Source organism: Passer domesticus, chromosome 2, assembly GCF_036417665.1.
Source record: "Passer domesticus isolate bPasDom1 chromosome 2, bPasDom1.hap1, whole genome shotgun sequence".
NCBI classification, from domain to species: domain Eukaryota; kingdom Metazoa; phylum Chordata; class Aves; order Passeriformes; family Passeridae; genus Passer; species Passer domesticus.
In genome coordinates, this window is record NC_087475.1 from 6,304,134 (window position 1) to 6,325,643 (window position 21,510).

Consider the following 21,510-nt stretch of genomic DNA (forward strand, 5'->3'; position numbering starts at 1 on the left):
TTAAAGACAACTACCTGTGTGAAACAGTGGGGATTTTCTGGTGGAAATTTAATTTTGCAGGAATTAAAAATCAGTTCTTTGATGTGGGCACTGTTACTCCAGGGACTATGACAGGAGGAGGGATGAAGTAGTTCTGTATTACTCAGAGCCTGAGTGATGTGTCTGTAAAGGGAGGAGCTAAGAAACTGATAAAAATTGTTTAAGTAGCAAGATTGGTGTCCATTTAGGAGCATTGAAAGGCTGTGTTAAAGTACAGAAGTGAAGGAAAAATTATATTTTCACTGCTGGTGTCAAAAATAGATTGGCTCAAATTGGATTTGTTCTAGTGGAAGGTGTCTTTGTCCATGGCAGGTGGGTTGGAATCAGATGATCTTTGAGGTCCCTACTATTGCACAGCATTCCAGGATTCCATGTTCTATGATTTTATTAAACTAAGCAAGAAAATTAACATTGCTTATAAGTGATTCTTGCATTAAGAAGATTTAACAGGATGTGTCTGTTATGTGTAAAGCTGATACTGTACCCATTGTCCAGTTCCATTTAAACACAAATAAAACACCCTTTTTCTTGACAACAGCACTGTTTTCTTCCTGACAGACATTGTACCATGTGAAAACTGAAATCTTCCCACCCTTGGATGCAGAGTACTGTAAAACAGGCTCACTCTGCTCCTTAGAGGTGTCCATCACCCGGCTTGTTGAGCTCTCTGAGGTTGACAGAGATGAAGCATTAACAGAATCAGATGGATATTGCACAACAAAACTTATGTATGAAGGTAAGACTATTTTTCTTAAGCATTTTAATAATTTCCTCCTAATTTTTTCTTGACAATGACATTTGCCAGACTTGCTATGGCATAAATTCCTTTATTGTGGGTACAGCTGCTTAGTAAAGCAGTTTTCATTGTGCTAGACTGGGAATATTTTATTTTCTCCTCATTAATCTGCCTTCCAGAGGAATAGAAGTGTTTTAATGGATACATGCTTGAGGCCCAACTGTGGTCCCTTCTGTGTAGGGCTGTTTTCTTACCTTGCCCAGCTCTTCACACAAAAGCTGGTGGGCTTTTAGATGTTGCTAAAATGCAGATCTTCAAAGTGCTGTAAAACTATCCTGAGGGTTCTCCATTTTTCACAGAAGAAATTCATAGTCTTTTCTTGTTTTCTCTTTATTCTTGCAGTTGTTGACAACAGCAGTAACTGGGCAGTCTGTGGAAAAAGCTCTGGAGTGATTTCCATGCCTGTAGCACCTCGAGCAACTCACAAAGTGCACATGGAAGTGATGCCACTGTTTGCTGGGCATCTGCCTTTCCCTGATGTCAGATTGTTTAAATACCTCCCTCACCATTCTGCTCACTCCATGCAGCTTGATGCTGGTAAGGCCATTTTGACCACGTGGCTACTTACAGAAATTACTGTGCTTTTCCTGTGTTCTTGTGTAAAGAGAAAAGCAGAGCAAGAAATGCACTGACAATATATGGACCAGGTACTCACAGGTGTCTCTGCTACCTTCACTCACAGTCCTAAACTGGAACTTGCTCTAATGGGAACTTTGAATTTGGGTTACCACTTAAATTTCTGAGGAGGGGTAATAAATGCACTGTTCTCTTATATTTCCTTTAAAGATTAGTATGCAAATCAGTTATCACTGGATTTATAATCAAGTGAAAACTGTTTGATAACCCTCTAATCCTGCAGTTCCATTTTCTCTAAATTGTGTGTGTCTTCATTAGCTTTGAGATTTTTTTCCCAGTTTTCAAAGGATTGAATGTGAAATAAAAGAACTGCTGAAAATGTGGTCCATTCAGTTAGATGTAGAGTTGAAATTATCACAGCTATGTATTTATATGTATTGAGTAATCCCAGAGTTGCAGTGAAAATTCAGTCATAGAAGCTATGAGTGGAGATCCAAGTGTGCATCCTTCTAGCTTGTGACAGATGTAGAGTCATGCTTCTGAAATTTTCCTTCTAACCCAAAATAATTCTCTGTTACATCCAGTGCTGGCCAAAAGTGTGCACAGACTGTTACCTCAGCAGAGATGATCAATAACTGTGAACATGTGTTAAGGTGACTTTCGGAGCTCTGAAATGACCTTTTAGAATTAATTGGTAGAATAAAACTCTATTTTTTTCTTTTGTTTTCAAACAGATAGCTGGATTGAAAATGATAACCTGTCTGTGGACAAGAATGTGGACGAGCAGGCTGACAGCAGCAGCATCAGGAGCAGGGGGAGCCTGCATTCCACAGCCAGTGGGGAGCACAAGGGTCTGCCCATGCCCCGGCTGCAGCCCTTCTCCCCGGGCCAGGTGTTCAACAGCAGCACAGGGATGCAAATCCTGGTCATTCCCAGCAAGGACGACCACGTTCTGGAGGTCAACGTGACGTGACAGCTCGGGGTGGAGACCAGGAACCCCTTAGGAACTGGATTTGAAAGCACTTTATGGGATTATGACCTGCTCAGTCTTCGTTGCAACATTAACTCCAAGGAGACCTGTGGCACCCGGCGCGTACTGGCCATGGAAGCACCAGACAATTGTATCAATTAAATGTACAGTGAGGCTTGTGTCAGCTAGTTTATATTGCCACTTTAGTATGTTTTGTGTCAGCTATTGGGTTTTCTTCCTGCAGTCACATCCCTGCATCACAACAACCAACACAGGGCAACAAAAAGCAAAAAATCCAAATCTTTGGACCACTTCTTTATTTTTGTTGGGCAGCTGAGAGATTTGTTTCATGCTTCCTACATATTTTAGAATGTAGAGTTGGATGATGTAATTATCCAAATCTTGAATTTTTATGTAATAATTGACAGGCTTTTTCACACATGTGCCAGAAACATAACAGAGCATACAACAACACATTCACTGGTGTAACAGTTGCTTTTCTGGTTTGCTTTTATTTTGTTTGATCATTGTTAATTCCTGCCATTGCAATTTTATATTAAACTTCCATCATTTGCATACTTAGATGCATGGAAGAGCTACTGCTATAAACAATCTTAACTGAACAAAATTCCTTATTTTTCTGAGGCTTTCTCCTTCACAGAGTAGACACTGTGATGTCACATATTATATGATTTTTTTTTTGTTTGGGGGTGGGCTTTGGGTTATCCTCTTGCATATTTCTTACCAAAGAAAGATATTGATAGAATTTAATAATAAATTATTTGGCTTATTGAGTTCCCAGATTAATTTCTTTTATTACCATTTCCAAGTGGCTTGGTTTGCTGCCCCAATTTTTAAGTTGGGGCAAAAATTTCAGTATGATGTGATACTTGAACAGTCAACCTTTCATCATAAAGGCTTAGTGTAATTATTACTGATTAGAGGCCAGACTTGTGCATTCATGATGAAAGAAGGAGGTTGGTTTGATACAGGAAAGCTTGCAGATGTAGAATAATCGTGAAGCAAGGTTAAAACATGTAACTTAAAGAATTTCATTATTTATATCTGAAATGTAAATACAAAAAATGTAAAAAAAAAAAAAAGTGTAATTTTTGTGAATGTTGCAAATTCACCTGTGACTGGAAAAATTACAACTTCTTCTGATGTCCTGCTTCTGATATTGAAACTTGTGCATTAAATGTGAGAATGACCTTTTCTACTTGCAGATCTATAATGGTGCGTTGTCAACAGACTCCACAGAGGAAACAGTCCCATGTCAAACACTTGTCAGCAAAACTCAAGTGAGGAGCTGCTCATCAGACAAACTCTTTGTTATTATGTTCTTCTGCTAAATTACAAAGGGGAAATAAAAAATAAACCCTCTTTCTAAAAAGAACCACAAATAAGTTGAAAAATGAATAGGCACCCTGCACTGGTCTAAACATTTTTACTTTAATTTTAATTTTATTTAAAAATTCTAATTAGATGTATAAAGTAGACCTGCTAGCTGAAAATGTTCTTATTATGCATCTTCTTTCTGTGAAGGAATGCCCTTTCTCTGTGGAAATCATCCCATTTTATTCTGGATAAAACCCAAAGCATCATTTAGTGTGAATGACTGCTGGGATTCTTTGACTGGAAAAGGTAACAAGTTAGTGACTTTGACACTGCAGGTATTATTAATTCCATTTTCATGGTTTGCTATTAAATCATTTTTCACATTGTTCTGTAATATACTGTTAGATTAAACACATTGTACTAAGATTGTTTAATGAAATTGTAAGCGTTACAGTTCTAAATATACATGTTTTAAAAAGAAATCAACTCTGCTGCTGAGTTCTGTTTGGTCTGGAGGAGTGACTGCCTCATCTGTTTTAACCAAAGCTGCTTTTGTCTGCAAAAATCAGATTTATTACCTGGTGTGCAATTACACACTCGAGGGAGACATTGATTATTTATTTATTATTTCAGAGTTGCAGCCTCGGGAGGCTCCACAGTATTCCCCTAACCCAGCACACCCCTCCAGACTTTTCCTGCTGTTATTTACACACAGAAATTCAGTGTTGGCAACCTCCCAGGTACAGCCCCTCTATTATGAATGGTTAATAATTTCCACACAAACTGTGTAATCCCATCTGATTTCTGTGCATCCTCCAGGGAAGGAGAGACTTTTCGCCCTCTAGGTCTGATTTTTAGTATTATAATAAGTTGTTTATATTAATTATTATATTAATTATGTACTATTGTTATTATATAATCAGTTATAGGATACCTGGAGCTGAGTCTTTTGCCAAGTTAGCAACATATACATAAGACATACATTCATATCTTGATTTACTGTATCCTTAAAGCTCATTAATTCCAGGATATCCATAACTAAAGGCCACTGCTCTCTGTACCACTCATTAATTTTCCTTCCTTGCTGATTAGGCTTGGAAGTATACAAAGATCAACCATCAAAGAACATCCTGACTTAATTTTGACATATTCCACATTTTGCAACACTAGTGCCTGTGAGTGATTATCCAAGGACCCAGCTGAAGGAGCACAGACAGTCAGGATTTAATGGATGGCTAAGTCTCAAACACCAATAACCATTCAAATGGGAAATACAAAGGTAGGGCAGCATCTTTCTGGTGCCAGTTTTGCTGTTCAGGTCCACGGTGGCCACACAATCCCTAGTGTGGATGCAGAAGTGGGGTCGTGGAGCAGGTAAGACCAAGCCAGGTATTTTTTCAAGAAAGGGGGATTGAGACCACCAAGGACCCCAAAGCAGCCCATGACACCTTCTGGAGCTCTCTCAGCAGGTGCTGCATGCCCCAGTCTTGATCAGAAATGAAGAATTCCCTTCCTGGGGAGGGATCTAGGTGTTCCAATGCTAATCTGACTGTACATAACCTGAGGAACATTTTTTTTTTTGTTTTATGGGCCCCCATCCCCAAAGGATTCAGACTCTGACCATTTCTCTGACCAAGGGACATCAAAATGCCAACATTCAAGTCCCATCACTAAATCTATGGGTAGTGCCATGTTTCCACTATCTACTCTTACCTTCCCTTTCTTTTCCTTATGTATTTTCTTCTTGATATTTTTACACTTTTATTGAAGAGAGTCAAACTGGCCACCAACATCCTTTCCACTGCAACAAAACTGCTTTAAAATAAACCTCTCAAATCTATACACTGGGCATTCAGTGTTGTTGCACTCTAATTACAGAATCACAGAATAATCAGGGTTGGAGTGACCCCTGGAGATCACCCAGTCCAACTCCTGCCAAGGCAGGGTGACACAGGACACATCCAGGTGGGTTTGGAATGTCTCCAGAGAGGGAACTCTGTGTCCTGCCACCATCAACATAAAGAAATTCTTCCTCATGTTAAGTTGAAACTCCTTGTGTTTCATTTTACAGCCACTGCTCCTCACTCTGCTGCTGGCCACCACTGAAGAGAGTCTGGCACCATCCTCCCACACCCACCGGGGATACATTTATATGGACCGATGAGGTCTCTGAGCCCTCTCTTCTCCAGACTAAACAGGCCCAGCTCTCTCAGTCACCCCAAGGCATTTACTAAAAAGTACAAATACCGTCATATATTTACTACAAAGAACCGGAGCTCCCCTAGCTGTTGGCGGGGGCTGAGGAGGGCGCGGAGCGGCTGAGGGCGGCGGCGGGGCCGTGGCTGAGGAAGGGAACAGGGAGCGGAGCCACAGCCCAGGAGCGACAGCATGGACCGACCCCCTCTGCCGTCCCCTCCTTGTCCCCTCCCTGTCTCCTCCCTTCCTTCCCTTCCCCTCGTTCCCGCCCCTCGGTGCCGCAGTTCCGCGCTCCCCACGTGTGGCCGCCATGCGCTTCGCGTACCGGGTGAGCACGGCCCGGGGGGCAGCCCCCGGTCCCCAGCATCATCTCCCCATCGTCTTCCCCCGGCCCCACCTCCCCCGATCCCCATCTCCCCAGCCCCTCTAACCCTTCCCTTTCTCCTCCTCCTCGCAGTTCTCCGGCCTGCTGGGCACCGTGTACCGCCGCGGCAACCTCAGCTTCACCCGCGATGGCAACTCGCTGCTGAGCCCCGTCGGCAACAGGATCTCCCTCTTCGACCTCAAGAAGTGAGAGGGTTGGGAAGGGCCTGGCGCTGCCAGCGCGGGGGTTTCGGGGGGAATGAAGCTCTGAGGAAGTTTTGGAGCCCCACCCGTGGGGCTCTGTGGGATGCTCGGCCTGCCGAAATATCCTGGGAAGTGCCTGCTTTAGCATTAAAAGGTGGAAGCTTGCCTGGTGGAATACCTGTCACTCTGTTGTGTGGGTACACCCATGTGGGGAAAAGCAGAGGAATTACATAAAGGTGTATTTCAGAGGGGGAAAAAAAAAGGAAAGGGAAGAAATCTGTGTTTGATCTAGGTGTATAGTTTCTTTGTGTGTTTCTGTCTTGTATATAACAAGAATTAGAGCATCATCAGCCTCTCCTGTGTGCCGGAGTTGTGACCAATGCTCCCTGTGCCAGTCAGGACCTGGAATTATAATTCTGTTATGTGGAATTACAGACCATTCTGGACTGGAAGGATCCAGCTCCTGGCCCTGCACAGAACAGCCCACCTAGCTGGCCTTCATGGGGTTGTGACAGCTAAAAAAAGTTGCCAGGGTTTTACATTAAATTTTGTCTGTGGTCTTAACAAAGGTATCAAACCGTGCTTCACTGACACTGATGTCAGTGCATTCCTGTCCCCATTTTACAGTTCTGTGTTTTCGTTGCAGTAACAAGTGTGAGACCTTGCCCTTGGCTACACGGCTCAATATTGTGTGCGTGGGGCTCTCTCCAGATGGGAGCCTTGCCATTCTGATTGATGAAGGTACTTGCACAAAAAGACATCTGTTTTGTAAAAGAATTCAGTAAAAATGCAGCCTTGAGGGGAGGAAATCTGTATTGTTAGGTGTTCAACCTTAACACAAAATTGGAAGTGGTCTGCTTTAAAAATTACGTTAGATTTTTTGGGAAAGGTATCTTTATGTACAGAACTTAAAAATAACTTGTTTACTTGTCTCATAATTTGGACTGTATTTTTTTAAAAATAATATTAAGCACACTGTCTTGAAAAGCTTTCCCTCCTCCACTTTAAGAAAAGAAGGTTTGCTAGGGTTATGATTTCTTCGGGTACTCAATTATTTTCATGATCCTTTCTTTCTGCCCTTACAGAGGGAGCTGCCTTGCTTGTGAGTTTGATTGGGAAATGTGTGATACATCAGTTTTATTTTCACAAGCCAGTTCACAGTGTCAGCTTTTCTCCTGATGGCAAGTAAGTAAAGAGTGCATGCTTGGGAACAAAACAGCAGGAATTGCCCCATAAACTAGTTGTGATTCTGAAGACATCCTAACCAATCTGGGAATGTTTCCTATTCATGAGGGGAGATTTTGAGCTGATCAGGGTCACTTTGTAAAATTGAGGGGGGAAGAAAAGAAGGAAAGCAAAGCCTTGGAAATAGAATATCCTGGTCTGAGTGTTTGAACTTTTCCTTCTGTTCTGGGGCTTTGAGAATAAGAATTTCATTATAATTCAGTGATTTTTACTGAAGGTTTTCTCTTTTATAATGCTTAAGTTGGGGGATAATATCAATCTGCAAATACTTTGGTTTTTGTTCAAAAGCAATCAATTTTTATTGTTTCAGTAGTGCAGGAAACTATTATTGTGTTGTTTCATTGCATTGCAGTCTGTACAGAACAATTGTTTGCTTTATCAGCTTTGTGTGCAATTATGTCTTTTCCCCCCCCTTATGCCAGGAAATTTGTGGTTACAAAAGACAATCTTGCTTACCTGTACCATGCTCCTGGGAAGAAAAGAGAATTTAATGCATTTGTTCTGGACAAAACCTACTATGGCCCATATGATGAAACAACTTGTATTGACTGGACTGATGATTCCAAGTGAGTTGTTAAACTGAAGCACTGTTTACCTGCACATGTTGATATTTAAATGCACCTTGCAGTCCCATTTGCTTTCCTCTGAAGTATTGTACTAGCTTTAGAAATTCTGTCTTTAATTAAAAAATACAATTAGGCAAAGCAGAAAGTATAAAAAATGGGAATCAACAATGAATTCTTGCTTGAAAATGCATAGTAATTCATGAAAGGAACATGTCTTAGGAATGTGAGCAGGGTTGACCTTTTGAATGTGTTTTAACCCCTTCTACCTCTGCTACAGTCACCAGCCACAGTTTACAACACTTGTTTGTAAAATTAAAGTGGTGACTGGTGGATTTGAGCTCAGAACATTCTCCACTCGGGGAAGAGTTTTGCAGTCCAGTGTTCTCATTTTTTTTTCTATTTTTTCTTTTGCAGATGCTTTGCAGTGGGGAGCAAGGACATGTCTACGTGGGTGTTTGGAGCAGAACGATGGGCAAACTTGATCTACTACTCTCTTGGAGGCCATAAGGATGTCATAGTAGCCTGCTTTTTTGAAGAGAACAGCCTAGATGTATGTGTAATCACACAACACACTTGAATTGTAATACTAAAATAGTGGAAACAGAACCTTGACAATAGCTCAGAATTTAGAAAATTCAGAAGTGTCTCTTGATTGCTCTGCCATAATTACGTGTTTGAATTTGCTTGCCCAAAACATTATAGCTTTAAATGTGAAAAAACTGTTTAGCTTAGTAAAGCTGTAATGCTGTGTAATGCTGACTGGTTATCAAGTTGCTTTTGGTCCTTGCAGAATTTTTCTGAGGGCAGGCAAATAATTCACCAATTCTCAGGACAAGTAAAACTCCCAGTTCAAAGCACCTTGGATTCTATCCTGAGAATAGAATAGAATGCACACTTGCTAACCCTTCTGCAAGTCCATACTCATATTTCTGCAGAACACAGAGCATGGACATTGGACAACAATAATTTGTGTGTTTATATTCTAGCTGTACACCATTAGCCAGGATGCAGCTCTGTGTGTCTGGCAGTGTGACACTGAGCTGGATGGTTTGAAGCCCATGCCCCCTAAAGATGCAGCAAAGGAAAAGAAGGCAGCAGAAGATGATGAAGAGCTGCTTGAAGAGCCAAAGGGTGAAGAAATTCATGGGAAAGCTGATCCAAGTGAACAAGAGACTAGAAATAAAGTTAAATATTCACGTGTTGCAAAGTAAGTGGTTTTCAGTTATCAAAAATTAAAGTTGTAATGGGGATTTATCATACTGGAGTTTTTGGTTTTTTTTCATCTGTTACAACTTACACAAAGCATTATAAAACTGTCCAGGATTTAGAAATTTATTGCAGATCCCATTTTAAATAGTTCTGGTAGAGCTCCTGTCTGTCTTACCTTGTTTATATGATGGGCACTACCTTTCACCTTCAGAATAACAAGTGTAATTTTAACAACATAAGAAATAGTGACTCATGGTGTGCTGTTATTTCTAACTCAGAAATTGTAAATGGGATCTTTACTACAGTACCTTCTCTAGGTCTTGAGTCTTTGGTTTCTTGCCAGAAGGGGTTGGTTGACTTCAGGAAATGACATAAAAGTGGCCATCAGCCTCTTTGATGAGCTGCTTGGAGATGCAGCTCTGACAACATCCTGTTCTTCAACCTTCACCTTTTTTCTTGTTTCTTGGGTGCCAGGTATTTTTTCAATAAAGAGGGAGATTTTAATAACCTGACAGCTGCAGCCTATCACAAGAAGACACACCTTTTGGTCACTGGTTTTGCCTCTGGAGTCTTTCACCTCCACGAGCTTCCAGATTTCAATCTGATCCACTCCTTGAGGTGAGGCATGGGGATGTCACTATATTTGGTTTGGTTTTTGTGGGGGAAGGGAATGGGTTTTTTTGTGGGAGTTTCATGTTTGTTCCATTGAGAACACATCATCTTAAGCAGTGAAAGGTGAATCAAAAGAGCACAAAAATCTTAAAACATGACTGTCTATTTAATGCTATAATTTCTGGAAAGGCAGAACCATAAATTTACGTAATAAATATAATATAATTCCAATCCTTATTCTGGAAAAATGAGGTCTAAACTACTCAGGAGTTCCTGATTGTTGGCTAGACATCTTTAACTCTGTCCATTTTAATATTTTCAGTTTCTTTGTAGAAAAATATTAGCTGGAAAGCTCTGCATATGTAAAATTATCTGTAAATTGTGTCTTAAGTTGAGAAATCAAATCAGATTCTTTTCCATAACTGTCAACAATTTCCATGTAGAAAAAAAACCCTATTTTATTTTCTTAAACTTGGGGAGTTTTACTCTCTTGGCAAGTACATCTTTGGGATGCAGATACTTTGCCTTCATTCTGAATAAGGAATGTTTGATGCTTTGGAATGGAACAAAGGAATGAACTTTGTGGGTTTTGATGTTACAGTGGTACAGGAGTTCAGTAAAACAATCAAACAACTTGCTTGAACAGCGTTAATAAATATTAGACTTGAAGTTGTATCACACAAGTTTCTTTGTTGGTTAATTCTCTTACTTCAGTATTTCAGACCAAAGGATAGCTTCTATTTCTATCAACTGCACTGGTGACTGGATTGCCTTTGGATGTTCAGGTTTGTCAGGTTTTTTTGATCTGTATTCATGGTAAAAATAAGAAATGTGGTGGGCATGAGGCCCAAATTCTTCTTGCTAGTTTTGACTCCAAATGTTAAATAATTGATGGTCTCATATCTGTGGTGTCTAGATATAGTAAAGAAAATATCACTAATTAATCTCTCACAGAATTCTGATGATTGAGGAAAGTATTTTGCTGATACAGGAAAAATACATATTTTGTATAGGAAAGCTCTTAACAGGGTTAGGGAGACTCCAGATCCCTTGTAGTTAATTTCTGCTTTCATTTTGGTGTGTTCTCTCTGCCACATGTTGCCCATGGCATTTTACAAACCTGCCTGGATTTTCCAGCAGTCCAACCCTGTCCATAATGGTTTGCATGAAACCCAAAATTTTACTCTCACATGCAGCCCTGCTTTTCTTTCCAGCTCATTGATTTGTTGATAGCATTGCTGTTGTAGTATTGAAAACATTAAGCTTGTGGGGGAAGTTTTTTGGGGAAATTGCCTTGAAGTTCTAAAAGGAAAAAGCTCATATTAGGACCAACAGATGCAGAATTCAACCTGCCTGCATTAACCTTTGGGTTTTTTTGGGTTTTTTTGACATTGCTTGCCACTGTGTGTTTTGTGGCTTGCCTTTGCAGGGTGATGTGTTGATGGCTGTGGTTAATCCTGCTCTGCTTACAGGTCTGGGTCAGCTCCTGGTGTGGGAGTGGCAGAGCGAGTCCTACGTGCTGAAGCAGCAGGGCCATTTCAACAGCATGGTTTCCTTGGCATATTCTCCAGATGGACAGTACATAGTAACTGGAGGGGAGGATGGCAAAGTAAGTGAGGCAATATTGCTGGAATGTGAACTTTTAATCATGTACTAAGCGGCTTGACTCTCCATTTTATGCAGAAAGTTCTAACTGGTAAATATTTTTCTTACTATAAAGTCATACATTTTTATCCTCTCTTTCCTTAAATGTTTTGATTTTTCTCTCTAGAGTATATATATTTTGCTTTGCTACTACCTTTGGCTGCAAATTGCATCACTTAATGCTTTCTAGCAGGTGATTTTTTAATTATTACAGGTCCAGTCACCATAAATGCAAAAGTAACTAATTCGTTAATGTTAATTTATTTATGGTCCCATGATATCTTGGGACAAATGAACTTCAGCCACCCAACTTCTTGCCCCTTTAATAATTGTTTTTTGATATGAAATTAATGTCAAATTATTTATGCAAGTGCAATTTTTTTTTGTTTAAATGTGGTATTCCAGAATCTTGTTATTTAAAAGATAAGTTAACTTCTCATGGATGACTTGCATTGAAATGATAGGCTGTGTGTACAGGTGTTTTTATTTTAAAAGGTGTCAAGATGTCTTGTCACAATGTCTTGGCACATAAATGGGACAGCAGTAGTAGCTGATTTCCTATCAAAACTTTTAAATGTCAGAAAAAGATCTGCCACTTCATGGTTTCTGCCATTCAGGATGAAAATGGGCCAAAACCGAGAGGTCTCAAACTGCGGAAGGCTAAATGCATAACATTTTTGTTCAGGAAAAAAAACCCTCAAAAAATGGAATATCATCTCAATTGTAACTTCTGTAATGGCTTTAGAGTTGATTTTGAATTTGACCTTTCTTATTTGACACTATGACTTTGGAAGCTCAAGATGCTCACCAAGTGTTACGTTCCTTTATTAACTTTGTTTCAACTTTGTGTGTGTCTATCTCCATTTAGAATTTTACATTCCAAATGTGTCTTAAGAGGTTTAATAAGCTCTGGCTTCTTGACTGCTATTACTGGAAGTCTTTTATGCTGTTGCTGTGTTCTAGAATTAGGTTTTCTTTACCCTTATTTTCTCTCTTTACTGATGGTAGAGATTCTAAGAAGTCTTTTCTTGTCTGTCCTGCAGGTGAAAGTGTGGAACACTTCAAGCAGCTTTTGTTTTGTCACCTTTACAGAACACAACAGCGGTGTCACTGCTGTAACTTTCACTTCCACTGGTTATGTTGTCCTGAGTGCTTCCCTCGATGGAACAGTGCGTGCCTTTGATCTGCACAGGTAACTCTTTGTATAAAAGCTTTCATGTCTCATTTAGTCCTCAGCTTCCACACTCCCCCCAAAATCCAGCAAATTGCTGATTGCTTGTTTGAAGTCTCACAAAGGTGAGCAGCATTGCCTTACTGCTTTTTGGTTCAGCCTTTAATTTTGATTTAGCCTTAGATAGTTATTATGAATGCTCTTACTCCATCCAGTTTCTGTGAAGAAAATTCTGGAAGAACTTTCCTCAAAGAAGCTGGAAATCCAGGAAAATCATTGTCTGGCCTTACCCAAATGAGGAGAAGGCACTTGCCTAACTTTCCATAGTATAATACAGCTGTGCACAGAGCTGGGTGTGTAAACAAGCCCATGTTTCTAAAAAATTGACACGTGGTATTTATTAGAAGAAAGCTCCTCAGAGTATTTCTGTCTCTTATTTCTGCAGAGTTTTTCATATTTCTTTTGGATTTTGCAATCATGCTGAGGCATCACATGTAATTTTAAACAAATAATATTTTTTCTGTACATAGCTTAGAAGTCTTTACAAAGCAGATGAACTCCTTTTGTAAATAAACGTGTTAAACACACATTTAAATCTACATAAAATGTTCTCATAATTTCTTTTTGCCTCTTTAACAGGTACCGGAATTTCCGTACCTTTACATCTCCACGACCAAGTCAGTTCTCCTGTTTAGCTGTGGACTCCAGTGGTGAGATTGTGGCAGCTGGTTCCCAGGATTCCTTTGAAATATTCATCTGGTCAATGCAGAGTGGGAGGCTGCTGGATGTAAGGACCCAGAGAGTTGGGAGGGCTTGAATTTAAGGCCGTGTGGAGTGTGGTGATACTGAGCAACTTTGGGATTAGTCAGGAGGGTTTCAGTACAACATGAGTGTTTTATTATATTTATATTCAAAAACTGGAGCTACATTATGTTGCTCTCAGCATTTTTTTAAAAATTATTTATTGCATGGAGCTCACCCTGAATTTGTGTGGGAAATAGTTTTTAAAGTTTTTGAGTAATGAGCTCTTTCTTGTGATGAAGTAACACCAGTGTTGCTGAGCTAACACGTGGGCATGAAACTCTTTCCCTCCTTTTCCAGAGATGTTCTTTTCCACGTATTTTCTGCAGATAATGAAGAAATTGTAGTTGCTATATTAAAACTGATATAGATTTCATGAAGGGTTTTGCTGGAGCAGAGCAGGGGCATGATTTTTCATTTATTTTTTCAATTTTTAAACATTCCTGTACATCTTGTACAAGTAGAAGAGCTCAGTGATTCACATATTTATTTTGGCCCAGCCATGGTATACAGATCACTTCAGTAACTCAGGATATACTTGACTGGATCTCTAGAGTTTTGAGTTTAGTTTCTTTCCTTGGTATTTTTTTTGAGGAGTAGGAACTCCACGAAATGAAAATCTCTGTTACTCTTTTTCTCAGTATTTATTTTTGTTTTTATTCTGAAGTGTTACCAGCTGTAGGAGATACTGAATTCTCAGAGTAGTGGCTTGGTTTTTCACAATTGGTCTGATTGCTTTGAAAGGAGGGAGGAAAATGGCACACTGCATCCCTAAACGTGTGCATAGGAGTGGTTGTAGATGCCTATGTAGTGAATTTTTTACAGGGAATTTTTTTAAAACTTGTGAAAATGAAAAGTTGAGAATCAGTGGTGTGTATCATGCCCTGTGTCCAAAAACTATCTCAGATGTGTGTGGAAAAGTCAGGCGTGGTTTATTGGCTGTATCTGGAGATTACTGAATACAGACTACACAGATTTCAGTTTCTTTCACCTAATTCCAGGTTATTTTTTCTTCTCTTTCTAGGTCTTAGCAGGTCATGAGGGTCCCGTGAGCAGCTTGTCCTTTAATCCAATGAGGTGTGTTCTAGCCAGTGCCTCTTGGGATAAGACTGTAAAATTATGGGATATGTTGGACAGCTGGAGAACTAAGGAGACTTTTATCATTAACTCAGATGGTAATTTTTGTTTCATTTCTCATCTTTTATCAAATATAAAAGTACTATGTAAAATATGTTAATAACAACGGAACATGTCAAATACAGAGAGACTCAGTCATGGAAATGGAAGTCAGAAGTTCAGATACTTCATTCTTGTACATCTGCCTACATTTTTAACTGTTACTAAATTCTTTGCAGTTCTTGTTGTTGCCTTCCGTCCCGATGGCAAGGAGCTGGCAGTTGCTGCTTTGAATGGCCAGATAACTTTTTGGGATCATGAAAATGCAGTGCAGACTGGCTCCATTGAGGGCAGGCACGATCTCCAGATGGGGAGGAAGGAGCTGGATAAAATAACTGCCAAGCAGGCAGCCAAGGGCAAGTACGTCCAGGGGCTGCAGTGACAGGAGGGTGCCACGCTGGGTTTCTTTGGAGTTGTTTTTCCATTTGTTTTCTACATGAAGAGTGCAGAGTGCATCTGTTGTTCAGATATTCCTGATTCTGATGCTGGATTTTAAAAGCCTGCCTGACATCTAGATGCCTCCTTTTTGTAGTTGGCTGTGTTCTCTCACTGGTCAGCATCATTCTGAGCACGTGTTCTTTCTCCTCTCTTAGGAACCTGGGTTTCTAACAGATGAGAAATATTAATAATATCTCTCTTAATATTAAGCTTCTCAGGCCAAGGTGTTAATTTGCTGTGGGTTAGGTTTTTAGTAGATATATTTCTACAGAAATACTAGTATACAATCATTAGTATGTAGAAACTATTACATTTTTTTAAAGAAGGTAATTAAAGTATGGGGTTTATTACCTATTGCTACGCATGTGAAGTAACATTTAAAGGCACTTTAAATTTGTGTGCGGTCAAAAAGTATCCTAGAGAAATGTTTTATTCTCCTCTTTTCCCCCTTTTTTTATATTGCTTCCACTCAAAATAATAATAAAAAAAATCCAACAACAACAAAAAAAACCCAAACAAAGAAAAAAAAAACAACAACAAAAAAAATCCCCCAAAAAACCCAATAACTTTTTGGAAAAAAGCAGTATTTTTTTGCTGGTGACCTCTAAACCATGTCTTTCAAACATGCCTGAGCTGTGACTCAGATTCAGACGTATGGAAGTATTTCATAAAGCTGTTAAGTTCTAAATTGTCTGTGATTCATAGTAAAGCACCAAATGCTTCGTAGTAAATGTGTGTGTGAAGTACATACCTTGTGAATGAAATCTCCATTTTTACCGTGGAGTGGTTATTTTCTGAGTCTTCACATTGTACTTGTGTCTTCTAGCTCAGATGTGGCAGTGAAATTAAACTGCTTTCTCTTTTTCTTTACCAGATCTTTTACAACTCTGTGCTATTCAGCAGATGGTCAGTCTATTCTGGCAGGTGGATTGTCAAAATTTGTCTGTATATATAATGTCAAGGAACAGATTCTTATGAAAAAATTCGAAATTTCATGCAACCATTCTTTAGACGCAATGGAGGTATGTGAGCACAGGAGTCTTTTTTTAATTTCCTCACCCTACAAGACTTTGGTTTTGATATAACATCTCATTAAGAGTGATTCATGAATGTTTCTTAAAGAATGGGTTTATTTTTGTGCAGGAGAGGGGGAAGGAAATATTCCTCTAGGAACAGAATGAATTCCTGAAACTCTTTCCAGCTTTGTAGTGTGCTTGTATTGAATGGGCAGAACTTTCAAGGGTACTGAGTTAATTTGCACTAGACTTAAAATGGAAGTAAAAATTTAAATTGCCCACATTTTGTACTAAGCTAACTTCCCAGGTGTCAGTTTGTGTTGGCAAAGAAATTAAGGATTTTTTTTGTGGACAGAGAACAACATTATTGACCTTTATAAACTCTGTTCCTGAATATTGCCAAATGCCAAATGAAATTCCATGTGAAAGCACAGTCTAAACTGAGCTCTGCTGTTTCAGAAGAGATTCAGTGCAGTGAATGGAACTTGCATGTTTTTCCAGGAGTACTTAGATCGGAGAAAAATGACTGAATTTGGCAGCATGGCTCTGATTGATGAAGGCGGTGGAGGTGACGAAGGTGTTGCCATCCCTCTTCCTGGAGTAAAAAGAGGTATGGCTTTGGCTTTTTTCTCTTTGTTTCTACTTCTGTGTGCACTGGAACTTTTGAAAGGTTTTACTTGTTTAGCTCAGTTTTAACATCAGGGTTACAAAATTTGGTCCCACCACTTAAGCTGTAGCATCTCTTGGACATGGACTGTGCCTTCCCTACCCAGTCTTTAATTCTGCCAGGTTTTACCATGCTGCACATTATTTAATGGTAACATCATAGTCAGAGTTGATAACTAGACGGTAAACTTGTGGTGAATCTGTTAAATCATTTCCAAATTTCTCTTTTAGGTGACATGAGCTATCGACACTTTAAACCAGAAATAAGGGTGACTTGTGTGCGATTCTGTCCTACAGGTGAGTATCAACAGTTAATTTAGGATTTTTTTTAATTCCATATAAAACATGTGAAAGAATAGAGTACTGGAGGATTATCATTACTCTTCTGTTTCCATTCTAGGACACCCCTCTTTGTTGTTAAATATTGTTACTTCTCTTCTAGGACGAAGCTGGGCAGCCACCACCACAGAGGGTCTCCTGCTCTACTCACTGGACTCGGGGCTAATTTTTGATCCTTTTGAGCTGGATATTGATGTCACACCCAGCAATATCCACAAAACACTGAGTCAGAAGGAATACACTATGGCTATTGTCATGGCCTTCAAGCTGAATGAAAAGAAATTAATTCAGGAGGTGATAGAGGCTGTCCCTAGCAGTGAAGGTGAGTGGATCTGCCATGAAACTGGGCTGAGCTAGCTGTAAACAGACACGTGCGAGCCAAGACAAGTTGGGGTGTAAAGGCAGACTTTTTAGTGTTAATTTAAGCTTTAATTTTACCCATCTTTGCTTCATGCTCATTTAGTGACTTCTCAGCATGGAATTTGATCAGGCCTAGAGGTGCAGGCAGAGGTTTTGGATGTCATTTCTCAGAAGCAGCTGATGTTGGAGGGGCACATCAAGTTTAACCTGAGTTAATCACACACTGTACCTGTGTGATGGAGACCATTAACCAGTAGCAAGGATGTAATCAGCAGTTTGAGGAAAGTGATGAATCTTGTTTGTTGAGTACTTGTGGCACCACAGAGGACTACTGTGCCTAGTTCTGGGACTGACAGCAGAAGAAAAGACATTGATACTCCAGAATATCTGGTGGAGAGCTTAGAAAATGATTGGCAGGCCAGAGTACAACTGAGGAGAGGCTGTTAACAGAATGATTGTGTGCCTTTTTTTAAGCAAAAGCTGGTTTTGAGAGTGTATTATATATAATGAAGTCATTTAGTTATGTGTGAGATTATTTTGGATGCTTCTAAATTGTTTTTTTGTGCTGTTGCTAGCAGTATTCAGATGCTTCCTGTGTGGGCAGGTGACTTTGCTGTCTTTTCAAGTATCACTGCCTCTGATTGTCATGCATAACTAGTTGCACTGAATACAGAAATTTAGGTGAGGTCAGGGGCAACAACAATAAAGTCTGTTACTTTAGAAAAGAGGAGAAAAGGATGGAAGTAAAAATTCTGAAGGAGAGCTGCTGGGGAGAGTAGTCTGCTAGGAGGAATAGTTTGGAGAGGGAGGATTTCTTGCTTTTAAATGCAGTAGTGTTTGGAAGGTTCAAAGGAGGAACATTTGTCCCCTGAGAGATTGTGGTACAGTACCCTGAAATACAGCACTAAATACCCACCACTTGCCAAAATGTTGCTTTCTTCTCCTTCCCCCTGTGCTTTCCTGTGGTCTCTTTCATGTTATTCCAAATAGTAACTCAACTCCATTGAATGTTTATGGGCTTTTTTTTTCCATTTTGCACAGTTGATGTTGTCTGCTCATCACTGCCAGACCTGTATGTGGAGAAGTTACTGGAGTTCCTGGCCTCTGCATTTGAGACCTCTTGTCACTTGGAGTTCTATCTTATTTGGGCTCATAAGTTGCTTATGCTGCATGGACAGAAGCTGAAAACAAGGTGAGATCCCACGAAAGTCAAAATGCTGTCAAGGATGTTAAAATTAAAGACCTGTTAGTTTAAGGCTTTTACTTAACGTTTACTGACATTCTAGATAATGCATGCACTACAGTTAGAACACTTCAGTTTTACAACTTCTGTATGATAAAAGTTACAGTTTGGAGTTGTTCCTAAAGGTCTAAAAAGATTCTAAAAAGTGTGTCTGACAGAATTGAAGTGTGTTACTGGATTTGTGAAGATACATTGCAGAAATATTTTTCAAATACAACAGGTAAAGCTTGAGTTGCTTAGACAATAACTTCATAACAATTTCAAGAGTGATAATAAGATTTTGGCAGTTGTGTTTTTGAACAGTTAATGCATCTTAAATGTAACTGAAAGGATATGTGCAGCTATTGATTACATTTTTACAGACCTAGCTTGTGACTATAGCTGGTAGTACTCTGCCTCCCTACAGAGTACTTCAGAACTACATGGGGCTGGTCAGTTCAGCCCACCCCTAATATGGAATATTTAGACTTCTAGGAACAGACAAATTTACAAATTTAAAATGGGCTGAGAGGTAATTTGAGGAGTCCTGCAATTTAAAAAACAGTGCATTGTGTAACTCTTCCCTTGCTTCCACATGGGCATTAATGTTTTAGTTACTGAAATGACTGGAACAAAATGTCTCCTTTTGTTCCTGCTAAAGTAGAAGAGGACAATTTAAAACAAACTCTCCCTTGTTCAGAAAGTCTTGTAGTATCTGAAAGGAACTGTCATTGCTGCAGCAAGCAGAATTAGCTCTTCAAGATGCACTTGGACATTAGAAAAAATATTTCTCACAATATATTACTTGTATTGACTGTAATCATTGTGGGCAGAGTCAAAAGCAAAGAGCTTTTGTTTCCTTAAGATTATCTTAAAAAGCTGGCATTGAAGTTGTATGCTTGTTAGAATCTTGAGAGCATAGGAAAGTTCTAGATTTCCATATGTAAACATGAACTGCACTGCAAATTGCATGTTTTCTCCACCCAAGGTCAGTGCAGCTGCTCCCTGTGATTCAGTTCCTTCAGAAGAGCATCCAGCGTCACTTCGAAGATGTTTCAAAACTGTATGTATTGTTACATTTGAAATCAAAAACCTGGAGTGGTTTGGGGGATGGCAGTGTGCTGTTAAAACTTTTGAGACAGCCTTCTTTTAGAGTTGTTTTTATTTTAGGAGGAAAACAACGTTTTCCTATTTATTTTTACAGCTGTGAGTGGAACATTTACAACATCAAATACGCCTTGGCCATTTCACAGCAGCGGGGCATGAAACGTCCAGCAGAGGAAACACCAGGGGATGAAGAGGAATTGGATTCTGACAGTGATTATCTTATGCAAGAAGCTCATAAGGATAATTTGAGTTCCTAATTACTCCTTGTGAGAGGGAGAAAACCTCAGACAGTATTTTATGCAGTGGTATTCACTGAGAATGAGTGGCCCTCATAGTGGCATCAGTTCCTAGCAGTGTGATGGAGTTCCATGGGGGGTGGTGATGGAAATGTAGGATATGGCATGGATGGCACTTGGCCTGTTTCCTGTACCATTTGGCTGTAAACTAGACAGCACTGATTCTTTGATTAACTGATTCATTTTTTAAAATAATTACCAATCTCAATTAAGAAAACATGTTCTTGGTGAAGTTAGAAGTACAACAGGAAGAAGTTTATTCTTCATTAAAAATACCTTGCACAGTAACTATTGTGAATTTTGTAGTGCAGGCTTATCCTGCAGTGGACTGTGAATTTTAAAAATTATAGAAAAAAATTCTTAATTGGAAATGTACTGGTCTCAACTTGTTTTAAATATTGTTTTATTTGGATTTAATACGTACATATTTCTGTAACACTGTTTTCTTAGTTCTGTAACCTCCAAACCTGATGAGATTTCAATAATAAGGAGAAATGAGGACCCATAGCAGCAGCTATTGGAGAAAATTTATGGGGCTTTTACAGATTGTGTCGAGGTTTGCGTGACAGCATTGAGATACTGTAGTGAAAATTTGCTTGGACATTACCAACTCAACAATGTAACTTAAACTGTAAGAGAATGTGTTACAAATGTCATGGCTTTTTTTTATTTTTTTGAGTTTTTGAATTGTTTTTCTTTTTTTGATGAGAGCCCTTTTGTGTCTTTTTAAAAAAAACGTTGTTTATTAACACATTAAAACCTGCAATTTTGATTCCCGCTGTTTTTGTGAATTGATGGTAGAACTGGCTAATAAGAGCGGGGACTTGAATACAAAGAATTGGGTCTGCCCTTGTGATACTTTCAAGCCACACACTGAAAGGGCTTTGTTAATGAAGATACTGCAAATATGACCAATGATCGAGAATTTATTTTCTCAGCATATTCTGCTCTTCAGGATTTGTCTTCTGGTCACTTTTCACTGTTGGAGTAGAGGAGAGGTATGAATATTAAAGATAACTGCAATGAGGTGTGCCCTCATCTCCTCCAGGCTGAACAGACCCAGTGCTCTCCACACGGCTTCTCAAGGCCTTCACCATCTTCATTGCCCTCCTCTGGACACTCTGTGATAGTTTAACACCTTTCCTTTCAGCCTTTCATTC

At 39.4% G+C, this 21,510-nt stretch overlaps 2 protein-coding genes and 1 long non-coding RNA gene across 4 annotated transcripts in view; all 3 read left to right on the forward strand.

Moving 5' to 3' along the window:
- The window catches only part of TRAPPC10 (trafficking protein particle complex subunit 10), a 37,475-nt gene extending 33,274 nt beyond the window's left edge, over positions 1-4,201 (forward strand). For both annotated transcript variants that reach the window (XM_064406979.1, XM_064406983.1), the window contains exons 21-23: positions 598-775; positions 1,178-1,372; positions 2,146-4,201. In XM_064406979.1, coding sequence (XP_064263049.1) covers positions 598-775; positions 1,178-1,372; positions 2,146-2,384 — 612 coding nt within the window. In that variant the 3' untranslated portion in view covers positions 2,385-4,201. The remainder of the gene's footprint in view (positions 1-597; positions 776-1,177; positions 1,373-2,145) is intronic.
- A 200-nt stretch (positions 4,202-4,401) lies between these two features.
- Positions 4,402-6,036, forward strand: LOC135292997 (uncharacterized). The gene is made up of 3 exons (XR_010355147.1): positions 4,402-4,459; positions 4,812-5,684; positions 5,791-6,036. It is a non-coding gene; the product is annotated as an uncharacterized LOC135292997 (long non-coding RNA).
- Positions 6,037-6,178: 142 nt separating this feature from the next.
- On the forward strand, positions 6,179-21,122 carry PWP2 (PWP2 small subunit processome component). The gene is made up of 21 exons (XM_064407018.1): positions 6,179-6,243; positions 6,373-6,485; positions 7,129-7,223; positions 7,568-7,667; positions 8,150-8,293; positions 8,708-8,843; positions 9,280-9,500; positions 9,977-10,120; positions 10,829-10,899; positions 11,587-11,723; positions 12,802-12,950; positions 13,569-13,716; positions 14,755-14,905; positions 15,086-15,266; positions 16,219-16,366; positions 16,862-16,970; positions 17,258-17,323; positions 17,469-17,687; positions 18,767-18,917; positions 19,936-20,010; positions 20,152-21,122. The coding sequence occupies exons 1-21, from the start codon at positions 6,226-6,228 to the stop codon at positions 20,309-20,311; spliced, it is 2,736 nt and encodes a 911-aa protein (XP_064263088.1). The 5' UTR covers positions 6,179-6,225; the 3' UTR covers positions 20,312-21,122.
- Positions 21,123-21,510: the final 388 nt, after the last annotated feature.